We start from the raw sequence: 21279 nt of genomic DNA, 5'->3' as shown, positions 1-21279 counted from the left end.
AAAAAATGTATAAAGCTGTACATATCTGGAGAGAGGATCAGGATCGCTCCTTTCTTTTCTGTTTTAGAGGGGATCCCTTGGGCTAACTTACAGCCAGTGGGAGTAAGTTTTGCTACAAAACCAAATGAAAGTTTACTCAGGTGTCTGGCCAGATCCTCATCTGATCTAAATCCACCTCCTTTCACTAGAGACCAGAAATGCACTTCAGCTGCTGACCCAGAAGCCCTACAGCCTCCTGTAGAACAGGAACAACTGCATGGACATGCCTGAAAATACACTTCAGTCCCACAGCAAGATTGGGAGGGAAAGTTAAATAAAGCAGTGCCACAACAGCTTACACCACAACTGGGGAACAGTAGAAGAGGTGATCAGGAGGAAACAAACAGTTTCACTGCTTCCACTCCATGGCAGTACATCACTGCAGATACCTGAGAAAGTTCAACAGTCTCAGAGCAAGCCTGAACTGACCTGCAGCCCAGCAGAGATGATGATCCTCACACAAGCCTTCCCATCTCTTGCAGCTTAACAATCTCCAAGTTCCTCCTTTAGAGGGGTGGGTGTCTAAGCACGATATAAACTCCCTGTTGTGATGCAAAGCCACCTTGTAGGACAGCGTGTGGGACTGCCCAGGAGCAGTAAGGACGCCCAGGTGATGCCTCCACAATCCCTGCCTGCAATGAGCTGGGAGAATTACAGTGACAGGCAAAGCACACGCTGCCTGTGGGACAGCACTGCTTCCTTACCTTTTCTGCTGTTTCTCCTGATGTCAGCAACAAGCAAGACTAGATGGCAGCAGGCTCCTAAAGTGTCCACACCTTTCCTAAGAGACCAGCTGCCTCCTGCAATGCTCAAGTCCAATGCAACCACATAAACAGAGGTTAAGGAGCTATTTTTCATATGCGTAGAATCATAGATTATCCTGAGTTGGAATTCCTAATCCAATATTCTTAACCCAAGAATTCCAAAAGAGTCCTGTGTGCGCACACTCAAGCGCTGAATTCTAGGGATGAGCATTTGACCCCCAATTCTAAAAGAAGGAGAAGGCTGTTTTAAGCTCTTTACTTTCCATTCAGAAAAATAACAACCTCTGGTGATACCAACATGTCCCAGCAAGTGCCTGTGACCTTGTCAGATAAAACTGCCCTTCACACAGGTGCTGACCCACCCCATCAGTCACCTTCTTGGGCACTATCATAGTAGCACTGCTGCTGGCAGCATTTGACAACAATCTCCCTCTGACCCTCCACAGCCCACAAGTTCAAAATATCAGTCAAAACCAGCTGGGGTTGGTTCTGCACCATCTTCTGTCCCCATGCCCTGTTTGAGCAAAATTCTTTCAGATATCAATCCCTCCCCAAAATAAATTTGTTAAGTTCACTGTTGCAAATAAAACAAAGAAGTCAAAATATTTGCACATGAGTCAGTGCATTGCTCTAAGGTTCTCACACCATTCCTGCTGCCTTAGCCTTCACAAAACAATTATTAACATTGGCACCAAATCAAAAATCCTTTATATGGTTAAAATAAACCAGGTCGTACATTATCCTTCCTTTAGTAAAATACAGAATAACCATAGCCTGTAGCCATTGCAGAGTGCAGTGCTGACTGCACTCCTGAGCACAGAGGCTTTATCTCCCTCTGGCTAGATTATAGCACAAAGCCATGATAGCTGTGTAGGTTTCTAAGGGATAGAGAGAAGGTTTCAACCACTGCCTTTTGGTAAAAAGACATGTTTGCACCAATCTCTGTTAATTCTGCATGAAGTAGATTCCCACATCCCACAATGGTGCATGGGATTGTAGCACCAGCATCCTGGGGAGGCTACAGAATGAGGTACAGAATGAGGCTACAGAACACAGCAGCCTCCACGTGCTGCAGATGAATGTGGAGCTCACACTACTTTTCAGCTCCCACCCAGGATGGTCATCCAGGAATAGCTCCTGCCTGGATGGAGGGCAAAACAGGGCAATGCCTCAGAAGCCAAATTGAAAATACAGAGGGTAGAACATGGAAGAGCTTGGAGCCTCCAATGGCAACAGATTGTCCTTCAATAAGGGACTCATTAACCCAGCTCACAATCCTAGGGATAGGGCTGCTTATTTGCACTAATTAACTTCCCAGATTGCAGAGGGGCTGGAAGAAAGCACCTCAGCCAGGACTGCAAGAGGCCTCGTGGCTGCTGTGGAATGCCAGAGCACAGATGGGCAGCCTCACACATCCAGCCTGGCTGCTGTGCATGTGGAGGAGACAGGATCTGCAGGCACAGGTAACTCATACAAACCAGAGAAAGAGATAGTGCCCTGTGGTCCTGGGGGTCATAAACCTGAAGTCTAGAGCCCATCTCACCTACATCATGGAATCATAGAATGAGTAAGGATGGAAGGGACCACTGGGGGTCATCTAGTCCAACTTCCCTGCTCCAGAGTGGCCTAGACCATGCTAGGAGTCCCCTAGACCCCTGCAGGGTCCCCTAGAGCATGTTATTCCAGAGAGTTTTTTAATATCTCCAGAGATGGAGGTTCCACAATCTCTGGGCAACTTGTTCCAGAGGTTCCATCCTTTATCTCAAACAGGCAACATAACCCCTGTAATAAAGCAGGCATAAGGAGAAACTTTTGTGATCTGGGATAAGTGAACTGCACCTGGAGAAAAGGAGAACAAGCTAAACTAACAAGCATCCATGGAGGGGACACTCCTGCCCCAGCACACTTCCACTACAACCGGCCCACAGTGGTCCCCAAGAGCTGGCAGAGCCTGCTGAAAAAAGCAGCCTCCTTCAGGGACTGCACATTTCAAACTTCCCTGCTTCCAACACTGTTGCCACATCCCTCTCACAAGAAAGGTCCTGGACATGTGCTCCTTTTCAGCCACTGGGCACAAACACCAACAGGAACACTTTCCAAGCAAGCCAGAGAGCATCTCCACAAGCAAAAGGAATCTTGGAATTCAAATGATTCTTTGTCAATAGCACAGGAGGACTAAAAAACTCCAGCTCACTTCCACCACTCCACCACACCTCCCAAAAGAGAAACATGCTTTTAAAATAACTCCTCTATAAATCAAGGCGCTAAATAAAGCCCAGGTTAAGGTCATGTCCGGCCAAACTGGCTTCCACCGCTGCTCAGCTGAGACCAGCTGCAGGGGCTGGAGCACAGGGAGGGAAGAGGAAAGCACCACATGGGGATGGGATGGGATCCATGGGCTGGGCTCCATGGCCTGAGCCTTGTGACAGGAACAACCTAGCATGGTCCCACCCAGGAGGCCAGGGGAGCAGTGAGAATCCAGGAGGACTTCACAACTGACAGAGAGCTTTGGTCTGAACAGTGGGTGGGTGGGCTGCCCTCTCTCCCCTGCAGATCACAGGATCCACTGATGCTGTGACAAACAGAACAATACAGACTGTTGGCAAAGCCCTGCTGCTCAGCCCTTAAAGCCCCACTCCATCACAAACTGCAGCAAGAACCAGGAGTCAATCAGAAATGAGGCTACAAGTGCCTGGGCAGAAGAGAAGCCCAGCAGTTCTTGCACTCCTGCTCAGGGGACAGAGGAAGAGGAGACTGTCATGAGGCATCTGGAGTAACCAGGAGCTTCTTGGGCTTTTCTAGGTGCACCGATTGAATTTTCTGCCTACCTTTGTGGGCATGAAGAGAGCAGCATTGCAGCTCCAGCCACTGGGAACTCCTGTCATTCTACATTTCTTTCTTACTCAGGACTCAACTTCTTCCTCTTTGGGACCTATTGCTCACCAATTAAGTCTGAACCCTGGAAAACTTCCAGGGTTTGGAGAACAAAAAGTCAGCCTGCCTGAGGAGCAGAGAGGTCATCCCCAGGGCTAGACACACACTTCACACAGTATCAGAATATCTGTGCTCCTCTAGCAAGAAACAGCAACCCAAGTGGCTCAAGACAATGTAGATCAGTGCAGAGGAGGCCTGCAATGCTTCTGGACCCACCTGGGACCACAAAGCCTTGGCAGTATTTTCCCTACAACTCACCCAAGCACTTTGCTCATTTTTGCCTACAAAGTACTGAGTCTTGGTCAAGGCAAACATGAAGAGACACAGATTCTTCCCTGCTGACAGCCCAGATGCTGTCTGCAGACTACTAAAAAAGATTGTTTTGGTGAGACCAGACTAACAGTTTGACTAACCCATGACTTATGGCAGACAACGCTCCTTTTCCAGCAGGCTGGACTGGCCCATGTAACAGCTGAGGATTCATTCTGCAATAGGAATTTAGTTAAAGAACCTACATCTCCGCTTTCACAAACCTACACCCTCATTTGAGCTGCCAAAGAATGAAACTACATGTCCCAAAGTGCCCCAGTTAAATGCAGAGCTTGCCGTGGCTTGGCAGAGCAAGGAGCAGAGCTGGGCAGTGGAGCAGAGCCCGGCGAGGCTGCGAGCACAGCGAGTGGTGCCCGTGGTACACCCAGCCCTGAGTCATCGACTCTGGGCTCCCGCTCAGCAGGGAGAGCTTGCCAGGAGCTCCCGCAACTTTGCCCGTCTTCTGCCGGCTGCCCGGAGCCCGGCCACGTCCTGCACGCACCCACCTTCTCCCCTCTTGCCCAGGTGCCAAGACACGGTGCAAGGGCAGGACAGGAGAGACCAGAGTGTGCAAAGGTGAGGGGAAGAAATGACCCAACCCTCCCACATCCCAGACTGGAAAGTAGAAATAATAGCAAAACGGGGGAGAGGCAGAGCTCCAAGCAGAACAACACAGCGCCTGCCCATGGCTCCCAGCCAGCTTTGGGACTGGGGGAAAAGGAGCTCACAGCAGGCGCTGAGCAGGGCTGGGTTAGCTGGTCCCTTCGCCAGCAAAGGCTGCTGTGCTGCACCGCTTGGCTGGGGCTGCTCAGCTCTCAGCTGACGTGAGAAACCTCATTTCCAGTAAAAACAGACCTCTGGGCTTTCCATGAAGCCTTTCCACTTTCTGACACAAAGCTGAAAGACAAGCTGCTTTCCCTTTAAATAAAAGAGACGCTTCTGTGTTCAGAAAGATCTTTGGCTAAAAAAAAGGGTTGTTTTTCTGACAAAATTTGAGATTTCCCACTCCATTGCTGCGGAGAGGAGAACCCTCCCAGCCCCATTTCCTGAGCTGTTCTAATCACAGCGGCAATGAGTTCAAGAGAGAAAAATCTTCCCAGAGTAAGTGCCAGCTCCCCCCTCTGCTGCTCGCTCTGAGGCTCAGGGGGAGGCTGAGAAGAGGGCGCCTGCCTTCGGCACCCTGCCTTCCTCTCAATAAAATAATGCATTATTAAGTGGTGCAGCAATAGAGGAGGCATTCCCACTCCTGTAATTACACCACCTTCCTGTGAGATAACCAGGAACAGCTCTACCTGCTCTTTGGGCTATTGTTTTAGGTTTTTCAGGGAGAAAAGCACAGCACCCAGTTCCACTTGGGAGGCAAGTGTTTGCAGTCTCACCCAGGCCAGCTTTGCTGAAGGGCTCTACCTCCAAAAGCAAGCTGCTTTCTGCGTGCCACCATGGCATCCCTTGCAAAGGGCATGGCTGTAAGCTGGCTCAGCTCCCTGCACTGAGGCAGGCAGGACTGCTCCATAGCCTGTGGATAAACCAGCTCCTACAGCTTTGCAGGGAGTGGTGCTCTGCAGACGGAGCTCAGAGAATCATTTCCAGATGCCTCCCTCTGTTCTCCCAGCCCTACTCCGTGTTGACGCGGCTGCGGCAGCCAAAGCAGCTCCTACTGGGCAGCACACAGGATTATCATTCCAGGCACTGCAGGAAAACAAGCGCTTGGAAGCGATTAACTCATGATCTCTCATTTAATTAAACAAAGGGAAAAATGATGTATTTGCTTTTCAGCTCCGAGGTCCCTGTTCTGCGCATGCTGTAGATCTGGGCGTGCGCAGCTGGGGCGAGGCAGGCCCAAAGCTGGGTGATCTCTCCAAGCTCAGGCTTGGTTTGTTTTCACTCAAGGGGGGACCCCCAGGTTCCTTTGAAAGTGAAGCATGACCTCCTGCAAGCTGTAAGCTTTGGAGTGCACAACTACACCTTGTGCTAGGGCAAAAGGTAGGGAATAGCAGGAAACAGAGACAGACTGGTTCAGGTACATCCTGGCTCTGCACCACACTGCAGGTGGCCTAACAGAGGCATTATCATATGGCAACAGGATCAGTCACCTGAGCCTGCTCCCCAGCCCAAGACCCCTGTTCACTTGGGTCTAATACAGCACCTTCCACCTAATTCACCTTACTTCTCTCTACCCTGCAGGTTTTTGTACTCCAGCTTTTCTGAAGAAGAGATTGTAACTTCCTCCTTTGTCTGTGCAGCATCCAGCACAATATAAGAGCTGTTGACCACTGCTGGAGATTAAAGAGGCCAAAGTGGGGGTGACCCACAATCCAAGAAAGTTGTCTTTTACTCAGAGTGGGAAAGAACTGGGAAATTGAGATAAGCATTTCCTCACAGGGACATGTCTTGCTCGCTAACAAGTTCTCAATGTACTAAGCAGGAGGTTGGTCTTTTATCCATAGCAACAAATGAGCCCTGCTCTCAAAGAACAGTTACTTTCGATCAGAAATAGATCAAGGAGATGATACAGGTGTTTAAAGGGCAGCTGAGAGAACAGATCAAAGCCCTGTCCTTAAACAGACATCTTCCAGCTGAAACAAGGGCCTGCAAGTAGATGAGAAGAGCTGTGTATAAAACACCATCTTACAGCTGGACACCAGCTTATTTTGGTTTAGTTTAATCAAGGGATTAAGTCCTTAATCTGAAATAACTGTCTAAGCACAGATTTTTATTTTTTTTTAATATCACTGGCATAGCTCTAACAATACAATTAATTTAACAAGTTGTGCTCTGTGCTGCAAAGCTTTGGTTACTTTTAGAACAACGTTCTCAGAAACAGACTCGTGCTGGAAGAGGGTGAGTGCTGGCAGCCTGGTTTCACTGCCCATTGTCAGCCATGTGCACCTTCCCACCTCCTCGAGACTGCCTGGAGCTCTGCTCTTCTCTCCTGCTGCCAGACTGCACAGGCTGCCCTGCCTTGGGCACCAACACTCTGGCCATGGCACCGTATGCCACAGTCCAGCCAGGGACCTCCACATTCCAAGTGTCATGTTCCTACAACAGGCTCAGACAAGGCTTGCTAAATCCTGTTAGATATCACAGACAGAGCCAAGAATTTCACAGGCCACTTCTATACAAGTCCTGAGACCTTGCAGCCGACTCCCTTTCTTTACAGGGCTCTTTCCACAAATGCACTAAAAACCTTTTCCTCTGCTATTGAACAAAAGAAATTGCTTGAGCTCATTCACCCTATTATTAGTGACAGCATTTGCTCTGCTCTCAACTTCAGGCATTGGCATCCATCTGGCAAACCAACCCAAGCAGCAGTATGTTGTGTCCCTCCTCATTTCTGTCTAATGGGTACCAACTAACAGGGCACTCCAGGCAGATTAAAGATTTCTTTGTACCAGTGATAAAATACCTTAAGTAAATTCTTCACCAAACAGGTCAGCTCATTTTAACACCTTTTAGTCAGAGGCATTAGGCCATAGCCAGCCCCCTGTGTTCAGACACCCATCTGGGGGCATCTTATAACAGATGGGCAGCCGCCTGTGCTCAAAAAGAAAATGATAATCCTTCATCAGGCCAGCTGATGAGTGCCAAAAACGATCTTCATGGGGTCAGTATTTAGATTATTAGTTCTGTGCCAGTGTTGCACACATTCTGGACTCGTGTTCAGATCTCACTCCTTCGTTTTGCAAGGTGCATGAGCTGCTGGACAGACTCCCATGGGGACTGGTGGATTCTACATGTCTTGCAAACTCCATAACTGAGGGTGGATGCCACAGAGAAATTACCCTTTCTAAAGAGCTCCCAGACTCCATATGGGAGCTAGGTAACACTCTGCAGTCCCAATATCCCCTAACAGATGAGCCATAGTTCCTTTTGGCCTTAAACACACTGTATTACCATGTGCTCCTGAAATGCAAGTCCTGCTATGTCAGAGGAGTACAGAAACTGCGCTGAAGCAGAGCTGCAATTGCAGGAGGGGATGGCTGAGTGCATGAGAAAGCAGTAAGTGTAGAAGGACCTTCCTTGAAGGAGCACATCCCTGCACTCCATTGATAGGAGAAAGCATCCAGCAGCAGCATTCAGATGCCTCTTAGGAAGAGGCTGTGAGGAAGGATGAGCCAGAAGGAGAGAGCAGGCACCTCAGAGATGTCCATGGTTATGTCAGCCCAGCCATGGGCCACTCCAAGAAGCATCAGTCTGTGCTGAAGAAGGGAGAAGTGTTCCTGGACCAAGATTTATTCCTAGACTCTCTGAGCTCACTGGGAAACAGACACGTGTGTGCTCAAGTTCTCCTCCTGCCCCTAAGCAGCAAACCTGGGACAGATTCAGATGAAAACATTTCCCCTGTATTTGGATACAGCACTAAATGCATGCCTCCCGGAAAGCGAAGTAAATCAGTCATAAATTCAGGGCATTTCTTTCATTAAATTCCCAAGTTAGAAAGAGGTAAACACAGGCTTTTAAAGCTACTGCCTTTATAGATTTTTTTCTTTTTCCAAACAGAAAACAGTCTCACGTGTCCCATTATTTCCATACATATCAAAGGAGGGTGGAGATTTAACTAGCAATTTCTAAAAGATCTTTGTGCACAGAAGGGACCTATGCCAAAACGTGGGTGGTTATAAGCCCAAACACAAAGGAGAATACATCCACAGGCATTTTTCCCCTTGATCCATTAACGGGTCTGCATACCAGCCTCCTGAGCATATGAGAGGGACCTTGTTCAAAAGGTAAATGTATTCAGCAAGATGACAACAGGCAGCAAATAACCCACATCCTTTAACCATGTTGGAGGCTCAGAAAGGCTGGGGTTTTGTTGGGAGGCACTGAGATTTGAGAAGCAGCCTCAGGGAAGGTATCCTCCTGAAGGAACCTGCTCAGGAAGCCTCTGCCACACCTAACACAGGCTGCAAAGCTCAAGGTGGACACCTAGCTAAGGTCATCAGAACTCCAGCAGCTTTCCTTCTCTGCAGACACAGCAGTGTGCCCCATGCAGGTGACTCTGAGGCCCCACAGAGATTCTCCGTTACCACATCCATCAGTGTCCAGGAGAAGCACATGCAAGTCTTCTCTTGGCTGAGTTATTTGATTCCATTCAAATCAATGGCTGGTTGCACCAGCTGGAGCAAGGGTTCATCCTGGGTTTTCCAGGCTGATGGTAGGATGGCAAATCTGAGCAGACAGAAAGACTTTCAGATTCATTCGGTGCTGCTTTGATCTTGGTGTCCAGTGATGCAAAAAATAGGATACATATGAAACCAGCACTTACCACAATAAAGGCACCATTTTTTGTTAATATTTTAATGAAAGACTAAGGCAGCCAACAGAAATGAGGCACTTGGTGTGGCAGAGAGGTATGAGCATGGTCAAACCTTCAGAACCAACAAGGGCATGTCCATTCACTTCTCTGAGCTGCAAACCAGGTACTATGAGTGGTGCAAAAAACACAGAGCATCCCATGGCCAGAAGTGGGCAGCTTTACCCTGGCAAGCTCTCCTTGCTTTTTGTTGCTCTTCAGTCAGCAACATGTCTGGTCCTGGTGCTACTACTCACTTTTTCAGACCTTGGCAACACTGAGCTCTGCAGGACTGGAACAGGAGGTTCCATCATATGTGGACAGCCAATAATAGGAACAAAAAGTGCTCTGGTATGAGTGCCTACAGGTGGGTTCAGTTTATAGTTTCTGCAGGACACCTTGATTGTTTCAACAGAGATTTTTTTCAGCACTTCAGTGCTAAAGGAGCCTCTAGCCCCTGTGATGTGACTTCCACCCACACTCAGAACCAATGCTCAGGTTAAGGCTATGCACAGCCTGTAGGATGGTTCAAATTTTACACAGATTGGTTGCAGACAGGGTTACATTTGAGAAGCAACTAGAAAATAAGGCTCTGTGAGCTGAGCATTGTGCCTGTGCTCTAGAATTTAGAGGCAGACATGCTGGCTGTCTCATCTGGAGTGACCAGCCACGAGATGCTGACAAGGCTCACGTGTTACCATCTCTTCTGCTGAAGCTATGCCTTCAGAGCCAACTACCCATGGGGCTGGGTGGCCAGCAGCACTGCCAGAGGGGACTATGCTACAGGATGCTGGTTTTCAGAAAATAAGTGCTGATACTCAGCACAGAGTCCTCCTTGGACACCTGTGCTGTCTCACTGTAAGCATCTGCTGTCTTCCATTCCCACGTGGTACTAGAATACATTTGGCAATCTCTTCAAGGACATACCTGGATGCAGCTGGCCTGTCACCTGCATTTAGCCATTATTTTTATTGTTACAATGAACAGCATGTTCACCTACCCACTGCTTTTGAAAAGAAGTTGAGCAAAATGCAAGTTGTCAACCTTGTTACCCCAGAGGAGGTGCTTTCAAACTGCTTCCATGTGCTTAGGATTATGTGTCTGGACTTTGTCTGTGTTCCAACATCTTGCTCATTATTTTGGCACAGAAATAAAGAAAGAAGATCCCCAATGCTTAAAGCTCTTTGTGATTCCCAGACTCATTTCCTTCCCACCCTGGGAGAAGATATAACTGGAGGATAAAAGAAAGACCCTATTTTCTGCTGAAACCCATCCTCTCTCCTACCAGCATAGAGATGCCACCAAAACTTCTCTGTAGGGAGCACCAGGAAAGGTGAATCCTGGGAATGCCAGGGAATGAAGATAGATCCCAAGTCACAAAAGCCATGATGCATGAGCAAGATACACAGAGCCCAGCCAGGTTCCTGCCCTGCTCTCACCATGGGGTTTCCACAGCTCCAGAAGTCACTTCTAGTGGAAGTGGGCTACTTTGGCCCAAGCTGTCTCACCCATTTGGTGCTTTGGGCATCTGCCACAACCTTATGTACCCATTCACACACATCAGCTCTAACACTGAAACCCCATGAAGAGGAATCACCTGCCTCACACAGAGCAGGCAGCCAGCAGTGGTGCTTTGCCAGACCTCTATCAGGAGCCAAGTCTTCAAGAGTCCTGCAGGCTGCTGGAGGCCATGGAAGGTCTCCTGCAGGCCAGCAGACTGACACACATCCACTGAGATCCAAATCTTTTGCCTGCAGGGTTTGTTTGATTTAGCAGGACACGAAAAACTCAAGTTAATCAGAACGGCTTGGAGGTACAGTCACAACTTGGTTGCTCACAGGAATGTACCTCCCAAAGTGTAGATTGGTCTACCACAGCATTGAGAATAGATACCTGCCATGGACATGAGGTGTCCACAATGTGGCCAGCCCTCATAGCTGGGTCTGGTAGCTTGGCCTCTGGTTCCTATTCCTTCCAGCTGCACTCAGCTCCTAAGAGCACACAGTCCCTCCTCAGCAGTGATACACAGTCCTTGAATGTCCAACCACTGGTCATGGCACTCCTCCACACAAAGGCCCCTGCTTCAGATAGCTTTTGTATCACACATTAGAACAACACCAAAGAGGGGGGCTGAAGCACTTGGGAATCAGAAAGACACCTCCAACTTGAAGGAGCAGAGTAGCAGCAGCCAGTCTTTGCCTCTGACCTCCCAGGGCAGAACTTCACAAGCACAGCTCCAGCCCATATGGTAAAATGCAGTCCATGAGAATTCAAGGGATGGCCCCAACCCTGCACAACCCCAAGCAGAGCTCTCCTTTTATATCAATTTCATAATATAACCTGCATAGACCAATAATTGCCAGGAACACACTAGGAATGGGGTGAGGGAAAGAGGTCTTCTGACTGGGATGGAGAAGCAGATGTGAGATGTCTCCACAGAAGGATAGCAGAGGAGAGCACACCATGGCTCTGACAGGCATGTGAGGGCAAAGAGCACCACAGGATTCTCTGCAAAGGAGCTGGAGGGTGGTAAAGGGAAAAGACATGGGTCTATAAACTTAGCTCAACTTGCAGAATTCAACTCATTCCTCAATGGAAGCCAAGTTTCTGCAGGCTCAGAACCTGAACTTTTAAGGGGCAAGTCACTGCCAGGCATAGCAGCAATGCAAGCAGCTTGTCCTCCTCATGGATTTTGTTCCCTCTGCTGTGGGGAAGCAGCCCACAACATAGCAGGACACCTCCAGGAGATTTGGGGCTGCTGGAGACATGGATCTCATCCTGAGCCTAGGAGCAAACCATCAGAAACTGGACTGGTGCTCAGTGGGATGTCACCATAGGGCCAGCAATCCCAGCAGCCGCTGACAGCCCAGGGCTGGGCACCTCTGTTTGCAGGGCAGTGCCAGTGTGGCTGGGCAGGGGACAGCCCTGCAGCCACTCCCAAGGAGTCTGGGTGCTCTGCTGCCCACTGGGCTCACTATGCTTTTCTCTCTCCAAAGATCCCCACCTGCAGAACTTGACACTGAAAAGGAACATCCCTGCCCAGCTCCAGGGATTCTCTGGATGCCCACCCTGTGCAGGAGAAAAGGCTCTGCAAGAGGGCAATGCCCAGAGCCACAGAGCAGGAGTGGCAAAGAGCGAGGGCAGGAGGAGAGCCCAGCATCCAGGCAGCACAAAAGACAAGGCTCTGCCCGAACTGACCCATCCCAGCTTCTCGCTCCAGCCCGACAGGCACCTCGCAGGGGTCAGTGCCAACAAGAAGTTTGTGTCCCTGCAGCCACCGCCCAGGACTGGCACCAAGAGTACAGTGTGCCACTCGAGTAACGGGAAATGCCAAAAGAGCTGTTTCCCACTCCAGGCATTAGTGCCGTGCGCTGGCTCCAGGCAGGCTGCCCCGCTAGCAGCTTCGCCCCGCACAGCCCTGCTCGTGCCCAGGGCAAGAGCCCTTCGCAGAGATTTCCTTACCATGTTCCCGGCCTCCTTTATTCCCCCTCACTTCCAAAACCAGCGTTTTTTCTCTTTTTCCTCCATGTGTGCGACGGGGCGTCTCCTCTCCCCTCCGACGTGAACCACCGAAGCACTTTGAGTTCTGGACTGTAATCCAAGCCCTCACCGCCCCCAGCACAGCTCCAACTAATCTAACTCATGACACTACCGGGGCTGAGCAGGGGACCTCGAAGGTTTCTCTGACAGCCAACTCCAGCGCTAGACGGCAGAGGGGCATAGCGAGAGCAGGGTGTCGCATCCCCCAGCCCTGCGGCGACTTTCCGGACAGGGGCAGAGGCAGAAGCGCTGCCGGGCCGCTCCTTACGGCATCGCTGCCCTCCGCGTCCCTCGGAGCGCCTGGCCCGCCGCACAGACCTGCTCAGGGCAGACGCGTCGTGGCAGGGAGCTGCCTTCGCCCGGGAAGATCTGAATAACTGCTACAGAAAAATAAGGCAGGCATCCCGAGAAAGTTTCCAGCTTCCCAAAGAGGTTTCCAGCAAAATTCTCCCCCCTTGCTTCCTCTCGGCTTGCTTCTTTCTAAGTCCGGGGAAGTTTCTCCACTCCACGAGTTCTGAGGCACCGCCGCAGGTTAAGTAAAATGCCGAGAAATAAAGGGAGAGTGCTCTGAAAAATTGTTTTTCTAACTTCTAGAAGGAAAACAGGGAGCAGTGACCGCTTCAGGCAACGGCAACAAACTGCACTGGGATGCAATGGATGTGGAGACCTCACCCCCTCCCAAATGAGTAAGTAATTTAACACGGCGAGTTTCTCCACCCCTCCGTTAATTTTATGATGGCCAGGGGCCAAAATACTGGCCGAGCAGTGGGGAAGGTCACCAAACAGGCAGGCAGCAGCCTCCAGAAGTGACAACGGGAAAGGGCAGAGCCACAGAGGCGGAGAGAGAGGAGAGAGGCAGGTGCCGCGGGGCATCCCAGGATCTGCTGACACACAAAGGCTTTGTGTGACGGGAAGCAGGGTGGGAAGTGACACACAGGCAAAACCTGGGCACGAGATGGAGGGACCAGAAACTGTCTCCCCAGCCTGAGCAGTGCATGGTCTCAGCAGCCTTGGTTGGGACTGACCTTCCATCAAGAAGTTCACAGTGCTGGAACTTGGTTGTCCCCACTTATGGGAGAGGTCACACAAACCAATCCATCCCCAAGAGACAGGGTGACTCAGGCAGGATGTGAGGACCTACAGCAGAAGGGAAGACATCTCCTGCATGGACAAGTAGCACAGCAAAGGGCACTTGCCTGCTAAAGATTGAACAACTGCTGCCAACACCTCTGCTGCCTTGGCTCAAGGGGTGGAGTCCAAGTCTTCCCAAACCCTGATCCACAGGGCCAGCTGCAGAGGCCATACTCAAGACCACCTTCAGATCCTGCTCTCCCATGGAGGAGTGACAACAGTTTGCCCTAAAAGCCCTTTGCATACGATGGCCTCATCACATGTTTCCAGACCCAACCAGCAACCAGGAGTTTGAGCAGCCCCAAAGCCAACCATCCAATCCATCAGCTGCTTGCTGTGCTGCTGCATTTCCTTAAGCCACAGAGATGTTCTGCTAAAATGGGCTGTGACACTGACAGTGACCAGAGCTGAGCAGCTGCCTCACTGTTCAGCACCTGGCTCTCAAAAAGCCCATGCTTCAGAGGCTCCCCATGGCCTCAAACTGCTTGTCACATTCTCCCCACAGCAGCACTGCCTCTGCAACCAGTGTCCATGTCAGGTGACAGCAGGTGACAGCAGTTGCTAATGCCAAACTGGGCACCAAACTGCCACCTCAAGTATTAACAACCCAGCACAGGCACAACCTAGTTGTTATCTGCAACAACTAATTTGAGATCTTAGATCTCATCTGTGCATGCAAAAGAGCCTTTCTTTCCCCCTCATATTCATATCAGGAGGATGAGGAGCCTGGCATAGCTCCCCAGCAGAGCCTCTGACCACAGCTTTCAGGGTCTGTACAAGGCTACATTTGCAGAGTAGCTTTGCCCTTCATCCGTTCCCCCCAGCACATCTCCCAGGCAATAAGCATGATTACATTTGGCTAACCTTTGCAATGTCCTCCTGCAGGTGCTTGCTGGGAGTCTCCCTAGGGACTGGCCCACTCCCAGAGAGGAGGGAGAACCAAGAGCAATGTCTCTGTACCATGCACATGACTGGCCATGACAAGCCTTGTGCTGTCACAAGTACCAGGCTATTTCTGTTAGAGGCATATCCCCATCACAGAATAAAAGGAGGTAGAAGAGATCCAGCATGCCCCTCACATCCAGATGTTATATGGAAAACTGTAGGAACAGTTTTATGTACTGTTTCTACAACTGCAGCATTACATGTATGTTTCCTTTCAAGAGGCCATGGCTGCCCAGGGCTAACCCAGATTGCAGAATCATAGAGAAATCCTGACCCACAGGGATCAGATCCAATTCATTTTTCTGAACAGGACAACCCCAAAAATTACACCATGTGTGATTCTGCTAGCCTTGCACCCAACTATTTTTATCCAGCAAACAGGTCACTGCAATTACTCTGGGGTCTGCAGGGGGACCAGTCTCCAAATAAAGATCGGGAGTCTCAAAAAAGTCTGGCAATCAGCAGCCTGAGTAACAAGCCTGGGAATTTTGGGGCTATTCCAGTTGCAGGCCAAAGCTCCTGCTCCTTCAGGGGGGCTCCCCAGGCAGCACAAGGGCAATGCAGAGCCAGGTAAGACTGGGACATCCCCAGAGCCCATGGGGATGAAGGAGATGGAGCAGAGAACCTGCTCCCATGCTGTTGCTGAACTGGTCAGGTCTCTTACACTGACTTTTGGCAGCAGACCCAGGATGAGCAGCTTTTGGCTTTTCTGTCTCCTTCAGGTGGCCTGGGAGCACAAGGTTGTCATCTCTTTTAGTTCTGAATTACCTGCTAAGATACTGTCAAGCCACCTAATTCCAGCTCTCTGATGGCCAGAAAGAGAAAAGTGACACTTTTCCCACAGAAAGAGAGAAGTGCTATAGGAGCTTGCAGCATCCCCATAAACAAACAGATGAGGAAGGCACCATAGAGGTAGTCAGAGCCCTTGTTCCTATCCCATTTCCCATGACAAAAGAAAGCTCTCCACAAGCTCTCAAGCCAACACCACTCAGAAGGATGCAGGGAAGTTGACAGCGCCATTTATAGAGACTGCCAAACACAAGAGCAACTTAGAGCCCAATCTCACACCTCCTCCCCTTCCTACACTGCCCTTAAAGCTCAGGAGCACCTTCCCCAATATGGATTTCCAGGCTGAAGAGCCTGAGTCCAGCTCAGCCCCATCCCAGTCAGAGCCAGTGACGTGATTTCCTCTGCCATGGCATGGTGCTAAGGGGAGCATCACACTGCTGTTTACTCATGGCTGGATACTAATTTTTAATTTTTTTTTTAATTGCAATGTGGCCTTTCCATCTTCTGCATTGTAGATCCATTTCCCCCATAAGCACATGGGGGACAGCTGTAGCCAGCACTTCAGTGGGTGTTTAAAAGCCCCTCTTGACTGAGGCTGACAACAATGCCAGGCTTGTTCCCAGCACAGTGTCACTCTGTCTCCTCTCAGGAGCAGCTCCTTGCTCTCGCACGAGGCCTGCGCGTTCCTCGGGGTTGGTTTAATTGCTGAAGTCACTGCAAGGGGCTGCTGTCATCCATGCTGGCAGAGATCTGGGTGCCCCAGCTTCCCATCCAACAGACCCAGGTCCTTTGTATGGAACTGAGGGGCAATTTCACACCAAGGAGACTGCTTTGGTACCTACCTTCAGCAGCAGCTGACTATTGCTAAGCACAGCCTGTTCTAGGGTGAATTTTAAAAAGGCAGCAAACTCTGACATTAGGAAGGATGGGAGCCAACCTCTAAAGGCTGTGGGGCCTCCCCAGTGTTAGAAGAATAGGAGATAGAAGAGGGATCAGTACAACTGTTCTGAAAATTTCAGAGATTCTAATTTCAGACCCTCATCTCTTTTCTCTCTCTTCCTTCATCCTTTCCTGGATCTGGTTTCTGGAGCTGCAGTATTTCTCAAGTGCCTAAAGCAGCACCACAACCTAGAGCTGGGAGAGAGCACAGACAGAGGTAGGAGGCAGGGGAAGGACCTCTGTCTTTGGGTCACCACTTAGCAGAGTTCTGCTTATTTTCAGTTGTGCAAATCAGGAAATGCTCAATTCTTTTATGAATAGAATTCAGCTATGCTGGAAGCAACACAAGACAGATGTTTCAGATGCCAGATAAGGACATCTCCTGACCTAGGGGAAGTTGTGCAATATGGATGTTAGCAGGATGATTACATTACTGTGGCCAACAGCTCTTAGGAAAATACCCCCATGAGCTCCATGTTATCTTAGAGCGATCACTGGTGCAGTCCTCAGCACAGCACAGGGAACCTCCTGTGGCCACAGAGACTTCTGAGGATGGAGATCCTGGGAATGGGCTGTGGGAGAGCACTACTCCAGGATATATGGCTCCTGCTAACCCATTGATAAGTGGATGTCTCTGAATCTACTTCCAGGTATCTCATCACCAGACTGGGGTTCTCCACCAGCTCCCATGTCCACAGATATAGCAGTGCAGATATCCCATGGATTAAGCTGTACCCTGAAAGGAAAGGTACGTTACCATCCCACCAAGCTATCCACAATGAACCCTCATAGAATATCTGAGCTTGGAAGGGATCCACAAGTGGTAGATTTTGGTCAAAACAGGGTTTTGTGAAAGAAAGGCAACAAGTGATGCAGCAAGTAGAGTTGCAATCACCCCTTTGTACCAACTACACTTGAGGAAGGAACAAGCTCTCTCCCCCCATTAGGGAGACAAGAACAGGTTGTATGCAGTTTAATAACATTTAAACCTTTATTTCAGATCACAAGTAAAGCAGGTCTTGGCTTCACAAAAGCACATCTTGGTTTAACTAATTAATTTGATAATCCGCTATTTGCAATCCTCAAGAGACATTCAGCTTCTAAAGCAAGTAATTACCACTAAGTGGCAACCTCTTTGTGAGGCCCAGTCTGATTAGGGGAAAAATTTCTTAAGCCAGAAATATAATCATGGTGTGATTTCCCAGAAGGACTGAAGGAGAGACTACATAACAACAGCTGGTCACGCTCACCATCTGAAGGAACAGAAGCAACTCAATTACTAAGTCTCCAGCTACAATTCAAGATGTTGTTCAGTGCCACGTGCAACATGGCCTGCAGTTAACCATCAGGAAGTCTTACAGGAGGTATTCTGTAGGAACAGAAATCCCCCTCTTTGAGGGGCTCAAATACCCACGTGTGCCACAAGGGAAAGAAAGAATATTTTTTTTTTTAAATTCACACATCAGGCTGGCTGCAGCACATATTTACAGAGGCGATTCTCATCCTCTGGCCCTGCCCTGGAGTACTGCATCCAGGTCTGGGTTCTCAGCACAGGAATGACATGGACCTGTCAGAGCAGGACCAGAGGAGGCCACAAAGAGGATCCTGGGGCTGGAGCACCTCTTCTGTGTGGATAGTCTGAGAGAGTTAGAACTGTTCAGCCTTCAGCAGAGGAGGCTTTGAAGAGATTTAGAGCCCCTTTCAGTACTTAAAGGAAGCTTACAATAAAAAGAGAAAAGTTTTTATGCAGGCAAGGAGTGATAGGACAAGGGGGACTGATTTTAAGACAAAAAGAGGAGAGATTTAGATTAGGTGTTAGGAAGAAATTCTTTACTCAAAGGATGCTGCAGCACTGGCTCAGGTTGCCCAGAAAAGCTGTGGATACCCCATCCCTGGATGTGTTCAAGGCACACTTGGACAGGGCTTTGAGCAACCTGGTCTAGTGGGTGGCATTCTGGAATGTGGCAGGGGGGGTGGAACTTTGAGGTCCCTTATAACCCAAACCATTCATTGTGTGCAATCCCACAGAGAAGCAATGCAAGCAGGGCAATATCAGCCTTACAGCCTCTGCCCAGATATCAGGGCACACCTTGATGACACACAGTGTCTTCCCAGACAAGCCAGTTGGACTCAATACATGCAGCGTACTTGCTGGTTAGACTAGCTCTGGGCATCCCCAAGTGCCCAGGATTTTGGCTCAGCTGGCATCAGTCACTGCCAGAGTCTACAGGACAAAGTCCTGGTTCTACACTCATCCCAGACACCCATCTCAGTCAGAGCAGCTCTGGGTTCCTTTAAATTTGGGCCAAGGGGACACACAGAGGTGCCCCCAGGCCTTATGAAGTGGCTGCACACCACTCTTGGGTTAATGCTGCTGCAACAGACTCCAGAGACTTCTCCTTGAAGTCATGAATGCAGCCAGCACAGGTAGGAGCAGGGCTTGGATGGAAAGCCAGCCTCCTGCCCAGACACCATCCCAGTGATCCACACCCTGAGGGTGTTTCCCCACTGCAGTGGGCTCCCCTCTTGGGTGCTGGCTTTCAGCATTCTGGTGTTTTGAGTACCAGGCAGGTGCACTGGTTGGCAGGATATTGAAGAAAATATCCCAACCCCTACAAGAGCCTGTAGGACACAGAGCCAGGCAGGGACACACCTCTGTGAATGTAGTAAAGACAGCTTAAATGGTTTAAGAGGAGTTACTTGTCTGTCTCCCTAGAGTTTAGGCATTGCCTGCCTTCCCCAAGAACAAAGTGCTCTTGGCTTAGAAATCCAGCTGTGGTTTCAGACTGCTGCTTCAAAACTCACCACAGTCTCTGAACAGAAGAACAGGTCAGCTTTTTCTGTAGAGCAGCCTAAAAGCGATCCATCTCTCTCCAGATCCCAAGTATTTAATGGCACAGAAGAGTCATCTGTTTACCTTCCCTCCTGGCAGTGATGTTGCATGCCATTTAGCCCCCAGCACATGTTTACTGTACTCTGTGAGACAGCACGCTCACCTCTGAGCTAGACGTGCCAGCGGGCACCCACACCCTTCCTGCCCCGGCCCCTGTCCCACAGACAAGGGACTCATGGAACACAGGGTCACACACTACTGCCAATTCCATCCTCAGGCACGGCTGCCAGGGCCTGCTCCTCTTTCCACGTCTGCTTGGCAGAGTCGGTGTTGGGATGACAGACAGACATCCCCCTCCATGGCTCCATACCACCAGGAGCTCCCCACTTGTGTCCCTGCTCTGTGCCCAGTTCATGTTTGAGCAACCAGTGCCCGTGAGACACCTGCCCAGCCCACACCAACAGAAGTGGGCACATCCCTTGGAGGATGCCCCTGAGCACAACCATTACCAGATAAGGGCTGGGACACATTTCTGATGTGGACACCCATCCCTTCTCTTCCAAAAACCAACCCAGATCCAACTATGCCCTGCTAGGAGGCAGGGCTTGCAGATCTAACTGGGGGAGTAAGGATCCCCTCTCCAACCACTGGCTGCAGTCTCTGCTCCACAGTTTGAAGAGCTAGGGCCAGCTCCCAGGTCCCACCTGAGATGACAGTCAGGGACTCTGATCCAGCAGCTTTGATCCCTTGAACTGCTATTCCCCTGACTGCAGTCTGCCAAGCTCCCATCCAGCCCCTCCAACACTCCCAAACCCCACACTTACAGCCAGCATTTGCAGAGCCTCTACCCAGCAGATCCCAGCAGCTCTTGCAAACCATTCTCCCATGGCAGAATGTCTCCAGAGAGAAGGAGAGCTCTCACCCGCCTCAGTTTGCTTCTCCAGAGCAGGCAGGCAGGCAAGCAGCTGAGTTAGCTCAGCACTCCCTGAGGCAGAGCAATAGCCCCAAGATGCATCTCCAGCTCCAGTCAGTGCCTTAGAGAGCAGCATGGGCGTTCCCTGGGACCAGCTGTCATGGTGCCTGTCACAGCTGGGCTGTGTGGCCCACTGAACTCAAGCAGTCCCACTGTGAGTCCTTCAGGTGCTTCTCAAAATACCCTTAATCTGACTGGTATTTCCAACAGGGGAACGACAACCTGCTGAGGTCTGACAGTTTCCCCAGATACAGAAGAGACCTGCTTTTTCCCCTTCTAGTCTTGCCCAGCTGGTAGCAAAGGGGAAAGATCTCAGTCCTCCAGCAGCTCTGCAAGGCTTCAGGCTGATGCTCAGATCACTGCAGTACGCAAAGAGCAGTTTGGGGTCAGGGTGTTCTCCCCAGGGGAGTCTAGAGCCAACTCTGCTGACTGCAGATTCAGAGCACTGAGAAGGCTGCTTATATGCCAGGGAAGGGCTGGTTTAACAGGGATAGGAGCAGTCTGCCATGGAACATCCACAGCTGGCAATTAGAGGAGTGAACCTCAGGGAATGCCTACAGCAAGGATGCCAGGCAGGAACACAGAGCAGGTGGGACACAGAGCACAGTGAGGAGGTGGTGTGATGTGGATTATAGCTGCTGTACCAGGCACCCTTTGTGGGCTGGAGGCAGAGGAAGCACCAGGAAGCATGACTGACATGATGTGAGCCTGGGCTGGAGAGCAGCAGCAGGAAACGGTGTGATTCGATGCCATGAGCAGCAATAACAATGTGCCTCCTGAAGGAGATGAG

The 21279-nt window shown here is 50.1% G+C and overlaps 1 protein-coding gene across 6 annotated transcripts in view; it reads right to left on the bottom strand.

Moving 5' to 3' along the window:
• Positions 1 to 13502, bottom strand: part of PLEKHG4 (pleckstrin homology and RhoGEF domain containing G4) — an 86550-nt gene extending 73048 nt beyond the window's left edge. For 3 of the 6 annotated variants that reach the window (XM_033069586.2, XM_033069587.2, XM_033069588.2), the window contains exon 1: positions 12802 to 13501. In XM_033069586.2, the coding sequence (XP_032925477.1) occupies positions 12802 to 12804 (3 nt within the window). In that variant the 5' untranslated portion in view covers positions 12805 to 13501. Of the gene's footprint in view, positions 1 to 12801 lie in introns of all 6 variants that reach the window. The other 3 variants (XR_004419025.2, XM_033069584.2, XM_033069585.2) reach the window with 2 other exon arrangements.
• Between the last annotated feature and the right edge of the window lie 7777 nt (positions 13503 to 21279).

The sequence above is a fragment of the Catharus ustulatus genome, chromosome 11, assembly GCF_009819885.2.
Source record: "Catharus ustulatus isolate bCatUst1 chromosome 11, bCatUst1.pri.v2, whole genome shotgun sequence".
NCBI lineage: Eukaryota > Metazoa > Chordata > Aves > Passeriformes > Turdidae > Catharus > Catharus ustulatus.
The sequence above is the reverse complement of the archived record's forward strand: the minus strand, read 5'-3'. Positions and strand labels throughout refer to the sequence as shown.